Source organism: Xiphophorus hellerii, chromosome 11, assembly GCF_003331165.1.
Source record: "Xiphophorus hellerii strain 12219 chromosome 11, Xiphophorus_hellerii-4.1, whole genome shotgun sequence".
NCBI classification, from domain to species: domain Eukaryota; kingdom Metazoa; phylum Chordata; class Actinopteri; order Cyprinodontiformes; family Poeciliidae; genus Xiphophorus; species Xiphophorus hellerii.
In genome coordinates this window covers 15500296-15522416 of record NC_045682.1, presented here as the reverse complement: position 1 = coordinate 15522416, position 22121 = coordinate 15500296, and the positions used below count along the sequence as shown (strand labels likewise).

Sequence of the window (22121 nt, the reverse complement as noted above, 5' to 3'; positions counted from 1 at the left end):
TTTAAACTTCAACTGAACCTTTGTGTTTTAATGGAATTTTACATAATTGACCACTAGCACATTGAGCAGCACATACATGAGTTTGATGAACAGCACCTAGACATTCCCCATGGCTCTGATTGGTTGTTTCGTTTCTGACTTATCTGATTTCTCCTGATGGCAGTAGTTGTTTTTTTTTGTTTGATTTTTTTCAGATTATTTTTCGTTACACTCACAATATAGTGAGTTTTAACAAATGTGAAAAAAAAAGTTACATACTGCAGCCTTAGGGCTTTATTTCAATAGCATAATAAAATTTAAAAGTTTTAAGGAATATTAATATATTTGCAGAGCGTTTGGAGGTTTCAAAAAATGCCTCACTAATTTAATTTGACAAATACGTTCATATATTGATGATTTGCGGAACAGATAAGCACATCACAGGAAGTCTCATTAATTTTTTCCAGTCAGGAACAAAGTTTGTCACTCCAGAGAGACTTTTCTCCTGATTACTGGAAAATGATAGTCTTCCTGTCCCTCACACCACAGATTATTAAAGTGGCGTTTTGTTTCTGGGTTTTAAACTTCAACAGTATTAAGAAGGATGAAGCAGATCAAACAAATATTGAGGGATCTATCATCCGTTTCCCCCATCCCCCCCTATGTCTGATTCTTTTAGATCATCCCCTTGGCTCTGTCAACTCTATTACCATCCAACCAACAAATATGTAAGACAAATTGAGTTGCATGCACCCAATACCCACCACAATTATAGAAGGCCCAATAAGAAAATGAGTCATTTGGAAGTATAATTGGAAATGTTCTTTGCTTGGTCTCTCTGGTTTCCCAGAGGGCTCTCCTCATTTGGTGGCATGCAAGGCAGGCTAATTCAGCTTTTAATCACTGACAAACTGCAGAATCAGGTTAGTCCTGAGCCAATCAAAAGACGCGCAGAGTTTGGTAAAACTTGCAGGGAGCTGCTTAATGTCTTTAAACTTGTTAACCATCTGGACCCAGAGCGCCGAATTTGCTTTTTGTCACATCATCACTCCACATCAGCTTCACTGGCTCTGAAGCGCTTAATGTTACAATATACTGTGTATATATATATATATATATATATATCAAAAGGCTAAAGTCCCAGCAGTGACTGCCAGTTTCGGGCACAAACCTTCTCAACAACTGTACGCAGGAACAGAGAGAAATCCTAATGAAAAAAAGGGGAGGAAAAAATCAGCATCTGCGTTGAAACTGAAATGGACGCCTTAATATAGCGCAGAGGGGGAGACATTATCACGCATCTGAGGCACCCATAATTCCACATTCACGCGTCTCAATGACTTGACAGCACTTGAGAGACAAAGCCTGTGACCCAGTTGCAGGATTCCAATTAGCAGGGTGTATGCAACAGTTGATATGAAAGGAGAACAGGGTCTTTACAGAGCCCCAGGGCTGTCTGATTACTGCCTGAAAACACAAGTCTTTTGCCCGTGACAAAGGCTGGAGTGACACAGAGGGAGCGCCAGGACTCAGCTGCTCTACAGGCTGAGGATTCTGAAGAGCTCATCTCATCTCATCTAAAGCCCGCACTGCCAGGCTTTTTACATTTCAACTAGTTAAAGTGTGGAGCGGCGGCCCGGCTGCTAAGATGCTTTTCAGACATGTCCAGTGGGTGAAGTGGTAGATTTTTCCTGCCAGACTCGGGTCAGATGAATGACCTCTAACTCAAAATCCTGTAAAGTCAAAAAGAAACTGCAATTTTTTTCTTTTTATGTTCTAAAGTTTTACATAAGAGAACATGGTAAAAATCCACTGACCTTTACTGGGCTCTAAAAATAACTATATTTAACTTCAACTATGCAAAAACATGCAACAGACTCCATGTTTTTATTACTTATTAAATGAAGATGAAGTGGTTGTTTTCTGTTGATGGGCCTCTCGCAGCTTTTTGGGGGAATTTTGACCCACTCTTTCCACTGATGCTTCAGTTCACTGATGTTGGCACACACACATTTTCAGACTATAGCTTTCAACCCGAGTTGAGGCCAGGTCACTAAAATAATTTCCAACCATTCTGCAGAAATGTAAGTATGTGCAAAATTGCACATATTTACATTAAATATGTACCAATTTTCCAAATTGTTGAACATTTGACTCTCCACTATTTCACTGGTGAACGTGCCCAAACCATCACCCCTCCATCTTCAGCGTAGTGGTGCCATGTTGTTTTAACTACAAAAGATTAATTTCCTATGAGGTTCACTTCTGGGAAAGTGGCATCCATCTTTACTGGGATCTGCCTCATTCCCATTCCCAAAATGATGGGAAGCAACAGTCGCTTTTCGAAGTTCATTGCTGTTGTCCTTCCATCTTGGCATTGTGTAAACACACCTGTATGCTCAGCAGACTAAAAAGGTGCTGGAACTCCTGCCTTTTTAGCTGTGGTCACACTTTCTAATGACCAAACGGTGAACTGCATTCATTTGCCATGTCTGATCCCATTTTTCAGAGATTTGTGTGCATAAATATTGGCTAAAAATCATTCAGCTGCTACTTCTCCTCTTTCATTTCCAATTTTCCTTTTTGTTTTGATGATCAAAAATACCTGCTGAAGTACTTCTTTTGTTTGTTTTTTGTGCACTTCGCGTTAAACGTCAACAATTGTGGCACCTTGTCAATACCTGATTTTTTTTGTTTTTTTCTGGTCTGACACATTTTTGACAATCAACAAAACAGTTTCCAAAAGTTTCCACATCTAGACGGAGACTTCTTGAGTATCTGAATTTTATTCTATTTGCTGTATTTGTCCAAAAAATGTTAGCATTTAAAAAGAAATATCTTAGCTCTGCATCTCAGCATTTTGTTACAGTGTAATTTGAAAACATAAACGACTTTTCCTTGGCAGGTTAATCTATTGAAAGCTGATTTATGTGGAACTTGAACTTTATGGAACAAAATAAATCCCAGAAAGAACCTAAAACTTGATGAAGGCAACTTATCTGTGGTAAATTGTTGGATTCTTTAACAAGATTTCCACAGTGAAAGCAGGGAACAAATAAGACAGACATTATGAACTCTTAGAAAGTTAATAGATGTAATAAGCAAAGAGTGCTGAAACTGAAGCAAAGCTTTTTCATCTGGAAAATAACCTTTTATGATGGATGTACCTACAAGTGGGACTCAGAAAACCTTCAAATTATAGATCTAAATATTTTTTTAAAGAAATAAATCCTTGTATCTTGGATGTCAGAGTGCAGAGAAAGCCTCTGGGAGCAGAGAGGCAGTCTGTCAAACAGATGCAGCGGTTAAAGATTACAACACCCTCCAATCATCATCACCACCTAATGCACACATTTTCAGTCAGCAGGCGCTAAGCAAATATTGGAAGAACACAAATGGCAAAGGAGAATATTCACAAGTAAAAAAAAAAAAAAAAAGCATTGGACAGGAAAAAGAGGAAGAAGACAAACTCTAGAGTTTAACAAAAGTGCAAAAAAAAAGAAAAATGTTTTAATCACCTTGACTAAAACGGAAAAAAGGGTTCCTCATTTATTTATTTTCAAATTAAGTTTCCAGCAGAACACAAAGTCTGGCCTCCCGTTCTCTTGTATTACACTTTTCCACTGTCCATGCGGGTGTCGGTATTTAATATTAAACGTGATAAATGTAGCAGATCCAACATGAACTGTTATATGCAAAGAAGCTCCTGTGTGTACTGCAGACCAGGTGAAGCTGCAGCCTGTGTCGTTCGGTTCCCCCTGCTTTCCCCTCCCCTCTCCTCCCAGCATTAACATTCATGGAGTCAGTGGAGTGTGGCGAGCCGCATACATCGAACCGACCACGAGATGCAGCATGATGTGTGTGTGTGTGTGTTGGCTTTCCTGAATGTGGGTGGCAAAAAAAAAAGAGGGGGGAGGGCTGCAGAGGAATGATGTTGAAGGTTGCCCAATGTTGGATGGTGGAAAGGTCAGCAACCAAAGTGCCACGCCTTTACGGTCATAGATCACAATTATCACTGGGGGTCATTGAGCGCTGCAGGAATTATGGGAGCAGGGACAGGTTCACGCCGGAAGAGCGGGCAAGGCCAGGTTAGCTGCTCTTACTGGGTCTTGAAGTAAATGTCAGGAAAAATATGGCTCCAGCCGTAGCGGCAGCAAACCTCTAGGGAGGGAGAGGAGAAGTTGTTCTGGTGGTCTACAACCTAGAGCCACATTACATAAAATATTCCTCTGATTTTTTTTTCTTTTTTCGGTAAAACAATGACTTGACTTTTAGTGCAAGTGAGATGCATATATTTCTAAATGTGCACCCAAATAAATGCAAAGTTGTTTTGTCTCTGCAAAATAGAACATTAAAGAAAACCAAACACATACAGAGTCGGGACTGTGGAGATAATTTTACCTCTAAATCTACCAATCAGGGATTTCAGTAGACTCTCAGTTTAAGTTTTTTATGAGTTCAAGTCTTGACTTCAGGAAGAGTTCTCCATAAAATGTAAGCGTTACCAGAGCATCAGCAGAGCGTAGAAAGTCGAGTTCACATGGAACTGTTTGCTTGCCGGTTTGTCGTCGCCTCAGTGAAATGAATGGATTGGTGACCGCGTCCTCTGTCTTTGAAGGACAGAAGCATCCGGACAGAGAAATCATTTTTGCTTGATGGCACGTCTGCCTTTGTCATGTAGCAACCTTTGAAGGTTCTCAGAAACTTGTACCATTTCATAAAAACATGTAAGAGTAGAATTAGTGCAAACGATGGGATACAAATGAATATGAATGCATGAATGAATGAATGAATGAATAAATGAATGGGAAGATGGATGGAGCTTAATGCAGGACAATGCTGTAAGGTAAATCGGCAGGATTTACCTTACAACAGAATAATGCCTTTGAACATAAAGCCAAATCTCCAATGCAATAATTCAGTTCAGTATCACGAGCTAGAATGGCCTAGTTAAGTTCCGTTCTAAACTGTATGGAGCAAGAGATGGACCTGTTTTTCAAAGAGGACTTGGTCTCTTGATGTGCACATCTGGTAGAGATATAAACCAAAAAAGACTTGTGATGGAATGACAGTAACAGCTGGTTCCACAAATGATCAACTCAGAGGTTCTGTGTACAAATGCACACATTTTATTTTATTTTTTTTTAAAAACATCACCCATCAGTTTTATCCTACTTTATTATGCACCACTTTGTCTCAATAAAATTCACTTCTATTTGGACAAAATGAAACATAAATGTTGCCTGAATATTTCATGTATCCACTGTGTAAATATTTGCTCCAATAAACATTCGGGCCGGTGAATAAGATGGACATCATTCTCTTCAGGTTGGGGAAACTCTGTGCTAAAGTGACAGAAAAAATAGTAGAGGGAGGTGTGGGCTACCACCCAGATTCCTGCACCTTCGTCCTGCTCTTTCATCCCATTACACACATTATAGCAGAATAGCTTCTCCCCCCCCCCCCATCACATAAACATAAACAGTACATGCTTGGATGCAAATGAGAAAAGCATAGAGTCTTCCCGGGTTGTCTCTTTGTCTTATAGCGATTCAGTTGGTAAAAGTAGAAAAAAAACATCTGATGAAGCCACAAATGTTTCAGAGAACTGCTTTTGTGTAGATGTGAGGCATCTCTCTGTTTGCTGCTTAAGGCAAACCTATAAGAAGAAAGGGCATAAATTGCTAATTTCATGGATTAGCGGTGACAATGATTGCAATCACGTTATCTGACGGGCAAAACTGGGGTCTGTGTGCCAGTTTACATCGCTGCCGTGGAAAAATCACAATCTCATCGACATATGGTGGAGCAAGCGACCCAAACATCCCTAAAACAATGAACACTAAGTGATGGGAATCTTAACAAGCCAAAGCAAGGCTGCTTTTTCTCTCAACGAGTGGCTAGTCAGCATCTGTGGCTGAAATCTGCTCCTGGGTCTCGCAGATTAAACACCAGCAGAAGAGACAGTAGGTGGGGAACACATAATTCTGTCCTCTTCAACTTTAATCAGGAGTACACTGACGCGCCACGGCCCCCCCTCCACGTCTCTCATAATAATAGGCCGCTAAAAATTCAGGAGGCAGGCTCCACATCAATCACTCGCCAGATTTGAGTCCAATGCAATAAATATGTAAATGAGCAGAAGCCAATGTCTCATAGCTTTGAGATCTGCACAAGGAAGGGCGGGGAGGGAGAAGGAGAGGGGCTAGAAGGGAAAACTGTATTAATTGCCCGTGGCCAGAGGAATCCTATTACTGTGGGCATTGATTATAAAATTGTACGTGTGAATGATTTTCATGCAGAAAGTGGCTGGCCGAGCCTAGGGCAAGAAGTGTAGACGGAGTTGAACTGGATTGGATTGTGTAAAAAAAAAAAGAGGAAAAAAATTAAAGGGAAACAGTCACAACAAAAAGGCCAAATATAAGTTGAAGTAAGATTTAGATTAAGGAATGAAAAGGATCTGGCTCCAATTACAGAGAAGGAATTATTCCGCTATGACTCGCTCCATTGTGCCGTTTTCTAGAAACCGGTTACGCCCGCAAACTAAGGATTCCAACATTGTGGGTCTCCTTCTACAAAAGTAGCTCTAGTAAAAACTGAGTCAGGTCTGCAGGCCATCTTGCTCTCATGCATATTTTCAGCTATGCCCAGACTTTTTTATGGAAGAGAGATCATGCCTTCGAAATGGACACTCCAAAATGTCAACCAAATTTGGTGTTAGATGCTTAAGATTTCAGTCCATACGGAAGATCGATTGTGCACAAGCTAGAACTTCCTGTCTGATGTTCTTTCAGTGTTTCCATGTTATTTTGTGAAGTGCACCAGTCTCTTTTGCAGCAAAGCACCCACACACTGTGATGGATGCTGTTGGGATGATGTTTTAAGGCTTACAAGTTTCCCTCATTGTACCAATTGGTCATTATGGCCAAACACTTACATTTTAGTTCAATTAGAGCACAGGGAATGTCTCCCAAAGGGAAGGAATTTACCCTAGTGTGTATTTACAAATGGTAATCTGCTTGTTAATGTTGCTTTAGTAATGATGGCTACTTCTTTTCAAGTTATTTCACAGTGGTAAAGCCACTCTCTTATTGCTTCAAGCCAATATGTTCACATTGTAGTTTGTTTTCACACCAAAAAAAAAAAACAAACTCTAACCATAGAACTCAGAAGATCTCTCCTTGCTAAATAGTGTGGTACTGAATATTCTAGTGCTTTTTATTTTTACATATATCTGTTTGAAAAAATCTTCTGGAATGAACCAGTCTTGTTGAGATCCACAATTCTCTTCCTGATGTCTTGACTGATTTATTTCATCTATGAAATTATGTCACAAAAGAAAATAGTTAGTTTGATTTGTTGCCTTGAAATACACATCCACAGGTGCTGTGATTCTTTTTGGTTTTTAGACACTTGGTCTTATATAATTTCCACCAAACATTGGGTCAAAAACGCAGATCATTTCATTAAGCAAGACTAAACAAATCTCTTTTTTAAATCTGCCTTTTCTTAATGCCTCACGTGGGTTTATGCATTGTTTGCTCTTGCATAAATGAAGTTTTACTTACTTACTTATTTACTTAGTGTCTTGTAAAGATTAATCCTCCTTTACAGACCTCCACAACGTGATTAGACTTCACTGAGCTTTTGCGACAAGATCGAATAACAAATAGTAAAATAGCACTATACATTAATATTCATGACTTTAGTTCACATCAGAGAACAAGTTGGCTAACTTAAAACTATTCATCACCAAGCATAACCTTTGGTATTTTATCCACCGAATACAGTCAAAAAGGATTGTTTTTCTGTTCGTTACAGTGAGGTACCAAACAGAAGTATAGGAATTATAGCAATTTAATTGTTGGAGAGAAAAAAATCTTCGAATTGTTTTAAATTTGACTATATGTTATACATTATGAAAATATCCAGGACTGCTTCTCACCTAATAGTTTAAGTTTGGATTTAGGGTGAATGGAAGACTCATGCATTTTGACCCAAATATTCCCTGTTTAGAACTTTGTCCTATGGATTATTCTCTTCAAGCCATACTTTGGTAGCTAAAACATTACACACTAGTCCTTTCACCCTATTTTGTGGATTGAAAAACTGACCAATCAACCCCATAATCCAAACCTTTTAGAGTTAAATCCTTGCAGGCCAAGCAGTTAGCCCATTTTTAACCCAAGTCGGGTTGTTATCAGCACAATAGATATTAGAGTGTAAAGGATACATGGAACATATGTAAACCTCTTATGCTCAATAATATGATCAACAAACTAAACTATAGAAAACATTGTATAATCAAAGACAGATTAGAGAGTTTGTTATAAACAGCTTGACCAATTCCAGTACCATAGTAGTTTCAGTATGAAGTAATAGGGTTAATGCTAACCCTAACCCTATCCTAAATGAATTGGGCTATCCCAAGAGTATTAATGTGTCATATCATCAAAATATGACATGACCTTATAAATCTTAATGATAAGATAATAAAATTATCAAATTGACTAATAGCTTGCAAATATTTTACATATAATCGACGAATAAGCCAATCCAGTAGTAGGGGAAACATTTGTATAATAGAAGATTGTGAAATCCAGCAGTTTTATATTTGAATCTGTATAGAAAAGTCCCCTTTTATTGCTTACTTGTTTATTTTTTAGACAGAGTTTGTTGAAACTGTATGCGTTGGAACAGCTAAAAGTGCAAGACTGGATCCATGTTAGCCTTAAACTGTTTCTCCAACCGAAAGACAACATTTCACTGAAATCAAACACTCGAGCAGCAGAGCTTTCAGAAAACCATTTACTGTTCTGTAGGCTACAATATTTCTTCATTAATCCACTTACAGCTGGACTCATATCGAAGCCAAATCATCGTTCTTCACCAATATAAAATCATCAGACTTACAAAGATATCATTCTGAAGGCAGACATGTAAAGACGTTACAAAAAAACCCAAATCTGATCACAGTCCTGAGAGACGCACTGTACTGATCTACTGGGCGTCACAGTCATAGTTTGTGATTTGTCACTAAATGATAAAATCCTATTTTACATCATTACAAAGAGACAAAGTTCTGTGTATCAGTTTGTATAAAACATATACAGTACATCATGCATGTTCATGTCAGAATCTCAGACAAGTAGATCTTAGAGTAGACAGTGCTGCAAAAACCTCCAAGATGGTCATGTAAAATAATAATTTAAAACTTCTTTATCAATCAACTGAAGACAAAGTTCAATGTAAACAAAGGGAATAGAAGCGTTTCATATCTTCCTCTCCAAACAAATGTCACATTTATTTACTTGAACACGGATTTGAAGGTAGGTTCAGCCAGTCTCACCCGACACCCTGTGGGTGTCTTTTAAAACCCCCGGACTGACTTGGTAAAGTTGAATTTTGATAAGGTTGAATTTTGAGATTGTTTATAATGACTTTTGCTGCCCAACTTCTCAAACTAACTAAAGTTCCTGTAGTTGCTTTTGCTTATTGCTTGATCAATGAGGCCTGGAACTTGAGAAATACTGGCAGTCATTCACATTTAAACTTTTTTAATATTTAAATATTAAAAAAATCTTGTCAAAAAAAAGTGCCTTAATGATAAATAAATAAATAAATAAATAAATAAATAAAGTGTGCTTTGTTTTAGCTGGATTACCAGGCAGTGCCTTCACTCAGTTCCGAGGACGGCTGTGACAGCTGGTTGGTGTATCCGTTGTCGCTGAGAGACACGGCCGTGAACGGCGTGCCGGGCCCGCACATCTCGCTGGAGATGCTGTGAATGGAGCCGGGCCCGCTGGGCTCCGGGCTGGGCGAGTCCGCGGGGTGGTGCGACGCGCCGTCCGAGAAGCACTGCACTTCTGCGCCGCAGTGGTGCTGCCCCACCCCTGCGTGTTGGTGGGGGTGGTGGTGGTGGTCCATGGCTCCTAACGGGGTGCCGGCGGGGACCGTCGAGGGTACAAAGCCCAAATCTGCGGGGGTCTGAGCCTGGGACGAAGGGGGGCCTTGGAAGTACTCGTAATTCCCACCTGGGCCGTAGTATTCGCTCGGATAATCTGCGTTTGTGAGAGGTGGGATTAGCGCATGAATCGCGTCAAAACACAGAGAAAGAAACAATTTGGAAACGTGCCCCCCCACCCCCCACCCCAAACCCCTTTTTTTAAGCTTATGACGTTTTATCAAATAAATGATTCCGTCGAGCATCTGACCTCCATAATAAGAGAAATGGCCGAGCTCTCCTGGTTCCAGTCTCTCTCCTAGAGATCTCATTCTCCTCGGACTCCGGAAAAACACGTGTCTCCGCGCGCTCAGCGCGCTCAGCTGCTTCATGCGTCGCTCTTTGGACCTCCGGTTCTGGAACCAAACCTTAAGGAGACACGAAAAAACACTTTTACTTAGAGAATATAGACGAATTAATAAAATGGATAGATACTCTTTCATTGATATCAAACGAAAAGGCTGTTTCACTCGATATCAAGAATCTATTGTGAAATCTTAAAATAACAAACAAAACAGAAAATATTAAATAAGGAAGCAGTAGAAAAAACATGCAAGTTTCTTTTTTTTGTTGCTGAAAACTCACATTCTTGAGGTTATTAAATATTAGCCATTCAACTGCTTGAGTGTTATCCAAGCATGTTAATTTCTAACGGTAATTTAAAATAAAGTGTAATTTGGAACTATATATATATATATATATATATATATATATATATATATATATATATATATATATATATATATATATATATATATAAGTTCCAAATTATATCCATTTAGATTAGAGTTTAAGTTGAGATTTTGGCTCATCTCATTTGTTGTGTGAAGGTCCATCAAAGACTGATGAAGCAATCTGTTGATAAAGAATTTCAGCAATACAACTTACTGTAAAAATGTTCACACATTTTATTCGTTTTATTGATATTTATGAACAGAAGTTTTGGAAGTTGAACACCCATGGAATGTCTAAATAATTGTTTTCAGCTTTATTGTGTTTATATTTTAAAAATATTTTTACTGAACCGAGGCTGCTCAGTTCTGACTAATTGCTGTGATAAGATAAACAAACCCAACCACAGCTAGGAAGTCAAGCTTGCTAACAAGTTTGACTTCAACTTTAGCGCTGTCACTAAACAATACCAAAGCTGGATAGAAATTGTGTTCCAACAAACACAATGTCTCAGCCAAGTCTCATAGCAGTTATCTGCGTTTGTAGAGTTGGTGAAATCCACTAGAATGCATAAATACACTGATATCTGTTGAAAACAAGACAGAACAAATTAAGCTAACAACTGACTTCAGAAACACTCTTCTTTAACTATTTAGGAAGGATTGGTCACCAAAACAAAAATAATAAACCTTGGTAGAATTTAGGCATTATAATATCAACTAATTATAATTGGTTTATTGATATTATTTTTACAATTTGAATGGTTGATATTAAAATCTGTAAAAAAAAAAAAAAAAAACAAACAGAAAAAACAGTGTGATGTGTTAATGTGAATGGCATTATGAATAAATAGAAGAGTTCCATAAAAACTAATGACTGCCATCAGACTTTTTTTAAAAAAAAGTTTTTTTGATAGAAACAAGAATAATGACGTTTGTGTGACTTTGCATAAAGTCAGACTTACAAGCTGGGATTCTTGGCAGCTCCTGTCAATGAATGTAACATCAGGTGTTAGTTTGTTACTTCAGTAACAGTTAAGCCTTAATCACAAACCAATTCTGATTTTTGGTTTCTTTTAAATAGCGAAGAACAGCCAAAATCTCAATAATTATTATTCATTCGCTTGTTTATTTGAGCGTCTTTTAGACCTTAAGCTTACATAATCGCAACTCAGAAGTGTGCATTTATTAGAAAACTATGCCAATTAAAATATGCAAATTGTTTCTCGGGTCGTATTGGTTGAATTCTAACAGTTTGTTTTATGAGTGTTGGAGAGAAAGAGATTAGCCAAGAATATTGTGAAGTCTTTTGATTGGGGGACAAACGAAATAAAGAAAAAGCTGGGAATGCAGAAATAATAATAATAATAAAAACACACAAAAAACAAAACAAATGAAATGATGTTTAATCTAGTTTGAACCCAAATACTCTTCCGAACTTCGTCACACCAAACTCTGGGTTTTTAGACAACTTTATTATTATTATTTTTTTAATAACTCCTGCTGTTATCCCGAGAGCATGACCGCCTGCTCACCTGGATCACCCTCATGTTGAGGCCGGTCTCCCGGGACAGCTGCTCCCGGATGTGCCTGGTGGGCTTCGGCGTGGCCGCGAACGCAGCCTTCAGCGTCTCCAGCTGCTTGGCCTTGATGGTGGTCCGGGGCCCGCGCCGCTTGCCGACGGCGCTCTGCTCGTCGTTGTCGTTGCCGCACGCCTCCTTGTCGGACGCGTGTCCGCCCTCCGAGTCCTTCCCGTCGTCCTGCGGGTCCTGCGAGTCCGGCGAGAGGCTCGGGTCGCTGCACGTCGTGACTGTCACGAAAGGGAACAGTTATAGGAGTGGATCTGAATTCGGCAGTAAAATATTAAATATATATATATATATATTCATAAAAAAACCCCAGTAAGATAAGATTCGATGAGTTCACCTGACAGGAGGATCGTGTCCTTCCCGTTGTTGTTCTGGTAGTCCTCCTTGCAGACAAACTTGAACTCGTCCAGGATGTACAGCTCCTCCCCGGTGGACAGCTGCTTGTTACACATCATGCAGGTGAAACAGTTGAGGTGAAACACTTTGCTTTTGGCCCTGCGGACAAGATCACTGGGCAAAATCCCCTGTGAGCAACCTCCACACTTGGTCCCAAATCTCCTGTTCAGGAAAGATAAGGTAATAAATAATAATAATGAAAAAACAAGACGAAGAAGAAGAAGAGAAAAAAAGAGGCCAAAGTTTTAGCAGACTATAACGTGGTCAATAAATATGAATATATAAATAAACATTTTAATAATCGTGACCGAAAGCACAAAAGGCCTTAGTTTTTCCAACAATATGGTTAAACTATATTTAGTTGCATTTAGTTATATGAGCACAATAATTGTCAGGCCCAATGTTTGTTACAATTTCCACTCGATTCTTAACAGAAAATAACACTCAAACAAATTTAAAAAAATGCTAACAACAAAAATATAAATAATAATCCAAGCATAAAGCAATGTGAGCCAATATTTTCCCTATCACTTATTTATTTAATCGACTTTTCACCTTCTTAGTTTATTGAGGGAATTCTCAATTGTCAAATATTGCAGTTTATCTAAAAAAAAAAGTAAAATAAAATAAAATTTCACACCTGTAAAAAAAAAGAAAGAAAAAAAAAGAAAAAAAGTGCCATTCCTTCTTCTTGAATTGAAGAAATAAACGCGTTGGAGGCTTACCTAAAGAAGTCGTTCTTACAATACAGTCTCCCATCCCTAGAGAAGCACTTCTCTGTCAGACTACATTTGCATTCGCAGCACTGGACACACTTGATGTGCCACGGTCTGTCCAAAACTTTGAGCAGGAACCTGTCCAGAATAGGTTTCTCACAGTCGGCACAGTGTAGCATCGTTCCGGTCCAGCTGATGAGAATTTCACTAGTTGTGTCCTCCCGACACCTCCACTCTCCTCCCTCAACAATCTTCGATCGTCCGAGTGTTCTGATACTGGATCAGGGGAATCCACTGGGGCCAAGCTGCGCTGAAAGACCAGGCTTACATCACCATCCGTTTGCGGGGGTCCTGTAATCCACATCCAGACATCGGCTCCAAACGAGACATTGTTTTCATCACGTATACAGAAGGATTTCTGTGATCATATTATTTATTGTAAATCAAAGTGGGCCCCGCCAGGATCTTCCAGTGTTTGCCATTTTATCGAAAAGCACAGGGGAGGGAGAGGCAGGTTGAATTAAAAACAATACTGATAAAAGGTGACAAGATATCCCCAATGTCGTGTGATGAAGAGATAAATAATGTAGAGCAGCAGCCGGAGCGCTTTGCCTCGTTGTTTGTGCTCCGCTTTTCCTCTGATGAGCTCTGAGCCTGAGAGGAAGGCTGTAATGAGCTCACCTTGTGCTGCTCAGCCTACTGCCTAATAAGGAACTGCCTACGTCATCACCACGAGAAACCTATGAGGAGTCATTTCGGTTTTTGTTTCACCTCAACACTTCATTATAACAAATAAAAACACAGTAATAATAGTACAAAATCACCCGGTGTATTTCCTTAAAAAAAACAACAACAGAAAAACAAAAACAATTCTAGAGTTACACTATAAAAATAGATGTTTGATATTTAGACAAAATATACTGACATTTTAGTTAAAATATATTAGTTTGTAAATATAATGTTTATTAAAAGATAAAAATAACATAACCTACTTCATTTCTGAATACTTCTCGCCTTAACATTTTATCTGAATTGAGCAGATGTTTATTTAGTCAGGTGTTGGCTTAATTCATTGAGTTATAACAAAACTCAATGAGAGCAAAGTGAGCAAAGAAAGGTTCATATGTTTATGTGGTAGGTGTTATTAATAAAAAAATAGTAAAAAAGTTAATAAAACTTGTTAGTTTTTTGGTTGTGAACGTTTGTGTGTTGGGGTAGAAATCTAAGTTTGTAACCAGGCTTAAGTAGCTTAGCAATAGCGCTAATGCTAAACTTAAACTTTTCAACCTTGAGACAGTCATTTCCAATAACCACACGTTAGCTGTGGCTAATTGTCCGGTAAGCTGCTCACATGTCAGCTCGTTATAATACATTCAAAACGTTTGCATCATCTTTAATTGTTTACAGATAGTTCTAAAGTCAGACTTGCTAGTAAGCAGCTTCTGAAAAGTTTAGCTGTGGTTGTCAGAAAAACAGTTCAACCTTATTTTATGACTATTTCAGTAGCCTACTATTTTCACAAATCAGTTCTTGCTATGCACACAAGCACTACTGGTTAAATAAAATCCAGCAGTCTGTTTTAAAAAATAATAACTTCGATTTTATAGCTTAATTAATTTTTTCTGGCTGAGGGAACTCTAGTTTTACAAAACATTATTGTTATTTTTTGTTTATATAAATGTTAGTTTTAGAAACAATAATAATTTCATCCTGAGAGTCAATGATGATGTCATGAATATGTTCTCCTTGGAAAAAAGCCTGGAAGTGGTGGCAGCTGACTGATGATCAGCAGGTCTGTCCCTTCAGCATAGGAGAGGACAGATAGATTAATGTTGTGGTCCGGCATTATTCTTCATTTCTCTGAAAGGACGAGATTCACTAATGGTTATAATCTGAGGCGATAGGCCGTCTCTTATAGATCTTATCGGATCATGTTGGTGCACATGGGGACGTAGATAGCGCACTTCCCCCTCCCAGGCTCCCAGCTCTGTTCGACTCCGATAGCTGCAGGTCCCGGCAGCAGGGGGAACTGTACTGTGGGGAAATTAAAAAGCCCAAATGCAAATTGTTTCTTTTTTATTTTTATTTCTTTAGTTAAAAACAGAAAACAAATCAGATAGTTGTAACTTTTCCTTGATATTTTAAAATGCCTTTCTTTTTGTTTGTTAGTTTATCCGTATCACTTTTGTGTTGATCATTTTGGCGCAGAAACAAGATTGCAGAATAACATTTGTTCCAGGATCTCTAGTCCTACTTTCTGTCTAAAAGTATTTCATTTAAAAGATTCTATTGTTTAGATCTTTTTACGTCCATTAAAGATGATTGATTAGAACCTTGTCAGTTGGATAAGAGGGTGTTTATTCACTCTAAACTCAAATATTTGAACTTTTTTTGTGTGTTGTAACCATTATAGTGATGAAACACACTGAAAACACAGCTTAAAACAAAGTACAATATTTTGAATTAACACAGGAATTTGATTGTCAACTTAATAGCTATTGGTATCAATACATAAAGTCAATATTACTCTTATTATTTATATCAACATTTTGCCTGTCAATCATGCACCACAGGCAGCAACTCTGAAATGTAGCCTTTTCTTAAAAATAAATGAAAGATAAGGCTGCAGGCTGCTGATTATTCAGAAATTTTTATTAGATTGCACTCTTTCATCTATTTATTTATGTATTCATCCATTCATTTGAGACTGGCAGAAATATCAGTTGTCTGTCTCATTGCAGGAAGTACAGTTTTTCACATTCATTTTAAGAATGCATTATCATAACGCTCAACTCAACAGACGTGTCTGATAATCTTTGCAGGAAGAAAAGTTGAACAATGTTGAAAAAAACAAACAAACCCAGAAATTATTGCTTGAAATGTTTTCATATTTCCTCACAGCATAATGAACAAGGTAATTTTTTTTTAATCTTAAGAAAGATGATATGCATGTTATTAGTAACCTTTTCTCTGCACTGGATAAGAGATCTTATAGTGGGTTTCAAATTCAAGTGTGTTCAGCTCTTTTTAATCAGCGTCTGATAAAACATCAGGGTAAAAGAAAATCACAGCACACATAAAGCAGATCCAACTAAATCTCTCTTAGCTCGACTCTGTTTGGAAACCTACTTGGAGATATCGCATGCGACGACCATAAAAAAAAAAGCTAAAGTGAAAAACTTATTCCACCCAAAGCACACAAGTTGGACCTCCTTGATGAGTAAATGTGTGTCTCATCGAATACCCACCCTCACACCAAAAAGGTCTCTTCGCAGTGCTGGAATCTGGCAGGGTGTGCACTGTTTGTTTTGGAATGAAAAGAGGCACGTCATTAGTGTTTGTTAATTGCAGCTAATTGGCCCTAACGAGTTGAACAAGACCACCCACTGGGATCAGTCACACAAATAAATTGTAGAAAACAAAATTAATTACTAGATGCTAATTAAAGTCAATTAAAACTGATTAGGCAGGAGTGGGATGGGAAAGTTATAGAGAGCAGGAAAATACCTGGCAGCGCACAATATGGCATGACAAGTGTGTCTGGCAGCATCGGGAGAGACTTGCTGTGAAACACGATGGCTTCACTTCCTCTCATAGAGACACACTCGGCGGTGCTGATTCCTTTGTTCAAACAAAACACTTAACCATCTGGCATGAAGAACAACTTGATGATGGGAATACAAACGAAAAAAGTCGTTCAAACACATTGAAACGTCCAAATTATTCACATTTTCATTTATTGATTTTTTACAAAAAAGAAATTCTCAGTATTTCTTTGGGGACAATGTTTGAGTAAGAGAATTATTCACTAATCCTTCCTCTTTCTCCCCTTTTTGTTTTCAGTCACACTGTTTCTTTCCTGTTTCATTTTCCAACTACTCCCTTTGCCATGTTTGGGACTTTTTCATTGGAAATCTTAATACATTTCTTCTTTCATCCTTCCCTTTAAATATGTGGGTTGTGGGAGTGCCAAGTGGTGTAGGACAGCCCACACCCTACTTCTTCTCACCTGTAAAACTTCACCTTTGGCATATCATGTGGGGATGATGTGCAGAACCAGTCTTTCTTTAAACATTATGTGCAAAATGATAGCTAAAGAGTTTCTTTCTCTTCATCTGAACAGACTATATTCTCCCAGTACTTCCCAGTATTTGACTACCTTCCGTAAGTTCAACACGTATTTTCTTCATCAGTGGAGTCCTGTTTAGAGTGTTAATTGAGGCCATTGTGTTTGATTGCATTACTTTATGTTTTCATGGGAAACTTGTGCTTGATACTTCCAGAATTTCCTGGAGGACCTCGCAAGTGTTCTTTGATTCTTGTATAACTCTTTTGATAATTTTTTGACCCCTCTGTCAACCATTTTATGAAAGTCACCTGGTCATGGCTTGTTTATGGTGAAATTATGTTTATGGCAGTATATGTATATTCAGAGGTTTAGAAATGCTGCTGTAATCATTGCCCTATTAGTAACATTCATTCTTTGTGAAGGTTGTTTGCTTTTACCAATCTTACCACTCTGTGCAATACTTTGGTAATGAGAAACCTTATAGGTAATTAATTATCATGTAATCTGACATTGATTTGTATGTACTAGCACATATGCTTCATACAAACAAACACATTTACAAACATTTCTTAACTTTCTTTGCCATCGTACATATCATTTTCTTGATGTGTTCAATACTTTCCCCCACTATCATACCATTTATTTACACAAAACTTCATTTATGGAGTAATCTGATTAGATTTCTTTGCATGTGTGGATTACTGGCCTCATTTGAAATATTTTAAACAAGAAAAATTGGGATGTGTTCAATATTTCATTTACCTGCTGTATCTCACTTTAACAGTGGGAAAAAACATGCAGCTATTTGTAGTGGTCTCTATTTTATATCACAAACCCATGGCTATTTACACAGGGGTGTGTACAGTTCTCTGGCCAGTTTTAAACAAAGTTCATTATTCTTTTTCTGGCAACGGGGTAGACCATCTGTACTTCCTCTTGTCTGAGCCAAATGACCCGAAAGCCTCAATATTTTTAACTGAAAAGTAGAGCAGCTTAGCATGACATTGGCAGTTCAGCAGAAATCGCACATACATCTTCCCCTAATACACTCTGCTTCAATTAGCTGTAATTTTGTAAGAATAGAGATGTGCAAGATTAATCAGTAGTCAGTTCTCTGAATAGATTAATTTCTACATAAATGGATTATGCAGAGTGCCTTATGAAAGTATATTTCATAAACTCTTCAACATTTTACCACATCACAGCAACAAATAGCACAATATTCAATACTCAACATACAATGTCTCAAAGAACTGTGTTTGAAAGCATGCAACCTATAGAAGTCACCAAATTAGAATACAGAATAGTGCAATTGTGTGTATCTGATCTGTTCTGTTAAAATTGTTATTTACCCTTTGTGATCTAACAGCACCTTGAAAATCACACAAAAATGATCAAGGGAAAACTTTGGGGAAGTTTATTGTAGTTTTAATTTATCCCAAGTTATAAGAATTTCATACACTTGCAAACCCACCCAGACGCGGTTGCTCATATGAACTGGCAGGCTAAAGAAGAGCAATAAAGAGCTGGTCAAGAGGCCAGTGGTAGCTGCAAAGTTTAAGAACTCATGTGGGAAAATTTATGAGCGTTATTAGTGGAACACATTTTTTCCAAGGAATCAAGTTTGAAGTTCTACGCAAGTCATGTAGGGAGCTTCTGTTTCCGTCTGCATGCAAAACTATGTAATAGTGTTTTGTAAAGCTAATGCTGTACATTGTACACTGTGGACATACTATCTCCAGAGTGAAACATGGTGATGTCAACATCATGCTTCAGAAAAGGGGATTTCATTAAAGCTGATGGGAAGACGCATGGAACAACCTGCAGGGTAGTTCTGCAAGAAAACCTGTTAGAACCTCTAAAGGATTTGAGACTGATGGAGATTTACACTCCTGAACATACAACTAGATATACAATCAAATGGTTGATTCTCTTATTAAGATATATTTTTTTAAGTCTAACTACTAAAGAAGATTATTAAAAGAAAAGACTCAAATTATGTGCTATAAACTCATGAGGAAAACAGCATATGCAAGGTTAATGGGAAAACTCCCAGGTGTATAATCCAAAACCTCTTGTGAATAAGATAAAATCACATCCTCATATGATGAATACCATAAAATTATCCCTAAAACAGATGTAATATCTGCTATGATAGTAATAACCTAATCCTGTTCACATAAAAAAAATGGGCTTAAAATAATATTTTGTTGATGACAGTTTGAGGCAGTGTTGAAGCAGCGTCACATTGTTTGCATGCTTGAATACGACTGTGAGGTAGCCGGGGTGGTGAGATGGAAAACGACCCCATATGAGAGGAGTAGAGAGAGTGATTCGCCTGAGGGGGGCCGCTCGGTGAGAGGGCCCAGGGGACCGTGGGGGTACCCATGGCCCTGGCGGTGATGATGGTGATTGATGTGGGCACAATTCAGACGGCCCAGACGCTGCAGCAAATTAAAAGGCTATTTTGTAAAGTTGTAAAAGAGCAGAATGGCAGAGGGGAGTGACGAGCCCCCGACAACCAACACACCCTGCCACCCCTCCCGCCCCACTTGACTGTTCTGTCACACCATCAGCTCCTGTTTGGTTTCCCTGGTGTCATCAGTCCCGCGGGGAGGAGAGCTATCACAGGCCTCTCATGCTCATTCATACTGGATGAGTACATTGCTGATGCTCCACGTAGACGTACGGGGGAGCTTGGATGAGCGTGATATGAAAGCAAATGACCATGTTTTTAAATTCAAAATTTTATTTTTCTGATTATAAATATGGTGCCTTACAAAATTACCACACCTTCCAAACCCTTTCATCTTTCACTGCATTACCACGAAAATTAGCATTTTATTGGGATTGTGTTGTGTGTGATAGAAGCATTAAAACATTACAATGTGAGATGCAAAACAAAGGAGCAGGATTTTCAAAAGCAAATTGTGGTGTCCTTTTGAATCCAGCCCTCTTTACTTTGAGAGCCTTAAAGAAATCCTGTGGAATCACCAAAATTTGCCTAATTACTGTGACATGTTTGATTTTCAGTATGACCCAAATTAAGGCAGATCAGAATCAGAGAGGTAAATTGAAGAGTTTTAATGCTGAATAAAAAATAAAAAATAAAGCCTTGAAATACTAGCATAAAGAGAGCAAGAAATTGAGCAATGAACAATGCAAACCACGGACAAAGGTGGAAAAATACAAAGGAACCAGGTGAGCTAATCAGATTAGATGTGGAACAGCAGTTAAATGGAAACTCATTAACACAAAAAGAGCTAAAGTAAGTGTCAATAATAACAAACTAAAATGCACTGATGAAAGAATATAGGAAATAGATAAGAAACTAACCACAGAAGAATGAATTTATATGGCAAACCAATAATGACAATAATAAACAACTGTATATGGCAAGACCTATAATTTTATTTTATTACCTTTTTTAATAGGCATGTTCTCATTTACATTATTATATAAATATTTTTTCATCACAAAAAAGCATGAGATATTAAACTTGATTTTAGATATTTTGACATTTCACCCCAGTAAACTTTTTTATGCGCTGCTATAGTTTACAAATTATTCATTTCCTTTGATTTGAGAAGATGCCGTAAAGGCAGACTTAAGGTGCTCCAAACTTTTGATATTACTTGTCAAAAGACGGCTCATTGTCATCGGGCATGTATTAGTAGTTGTGTAGCTTACATATAAACTCCTGAATTATAAAACACAAATTAGTGGCAAAGTTTACCCTTTTGAGCATTAGTTTCTTATTTGAACATCATTTGCAAATCATTCATTCACAGCTTGAATTGAATTAACCTGGCTGACCTTTGTCTTCCCTGGGAGCAGTAAACAGTGTGTGTGGTTAGAGAAGATAGACAGACAAACTGTGTTGGGCTACAGGCAGAGCACCCTTCGGGGAGGACAAGTCACATGCCTGAGGTCAAACTGGTGTCAAGTGGGGAGTGAAGACAGCTGAGCTGCCCGGCCTGAGCATTGTGCTCATCAGTGCAGCTGCTGTCAGTTATCACAAGTGTGAGGCGGGAGGAGGGGGGCCTGCTTGGATAAAAAGGAGCGTGCCCGTGTGTAAGTTTAGGAGTGGTGGGCGGGAGTACTGTTGGGGCTCAGGGGCATATGGGCCTGAATGGAGAAAAAGGGCTCTTGTTCATGCAACACATGTTGGCTTTCTCGCGAGCAGGTCACCTGCTTTTACATCTCTGCTGCTCAGTCACTTTTCCGCTTGTATTTTGAATAAAAATGATTTGGTCGCGTAATCGCCCACATCTTCAACTTATAAAAAAGATAATTCATTCCCTAACTGTGACTTATGCCTTTTTTTGATATATCAAAGTCAATTAAACCAAGCATTTCCCCTGTTCAGGGTCAAATGGGATGTGAAAGCTGTTTGACAACTTATATTTATACTGTAATTCAGTTACACACAAGAAGATTGTATTTATTGTAAGTGACATCTGTTTAATAACTCCAGTATGATTCAGACACGAAAATGTAGACAACTACCGGGAAATTGTTCAATTGTTTATTATTACAAAAAGAAAAGGTGTGAGGTGAGAAAATCCTTCTCTTCCGGAATCATTCGCCAGTCAGACTCAGCACGGTAAACAAAGTGGTGAGTGATGTTGATATAGAGAGGATAATGCAGTAGAATCAATAAAGAGGATCTTTACTTATCTGTAAAGGGAAGAACTT

General features: G+C 38.2%; 1 protein-coding gene across 1 annotated transcript; it reads right to left on the bottom strand.

The window, feature by feature from the left end:
- Positions 1 to 8770: 8770 nt before the first annotated feature.
- Positions 8771 to 14039, bottom strand: LOC116727941 (LIM/homeobox protein Lhx1-like). The gene is made up of 5 exons (XM_032575629.1): positions 13364 to 14039; positions 12580 to 12800; positions 12189 to 12463; positions 10194 to 10350; positions 8771 to 10040 (listed from the first exon to the last, which is right to left on the bottom strand). Exons 1-5 carry the CDS (start codon positions 13531 to 13533, stop codon positions 9640 to 9642), a joined length of 1224 nt encoding a protein of 407 aa, XP_032431520.1. The 5' UTR covers positions 13534 to 14039; the 3' UTR covers positions 8771 to 9639.
- Positions 14040 to 22121: the final 8082 nt, after the last annotated feature.

Bases quoted from the DNA above. Each gene is read 5' to 3' on its own strand.
- LOC116727941 (XM_032575629.1), bottom strand. From the start codon at position 13,533: ATGCTACACTGTGCCGACTGTGAGAAACCTATTCTGGACAGGTTCCTG. The intron at 12,464-12,579 runs GTGAACTCATCG...CTTTCGTGACAG, and splicing joins GGACACGATCCTCCTGTCAG to TCACGACGTGCAGCGACCCG. The intron at 10,041-10,193 runs GTCAGATGCTCG...TCACAAACGCAG, and splicing joins CCATTTCTCTTATTATGGAG to ATTATCCGAGCGAATACTAC.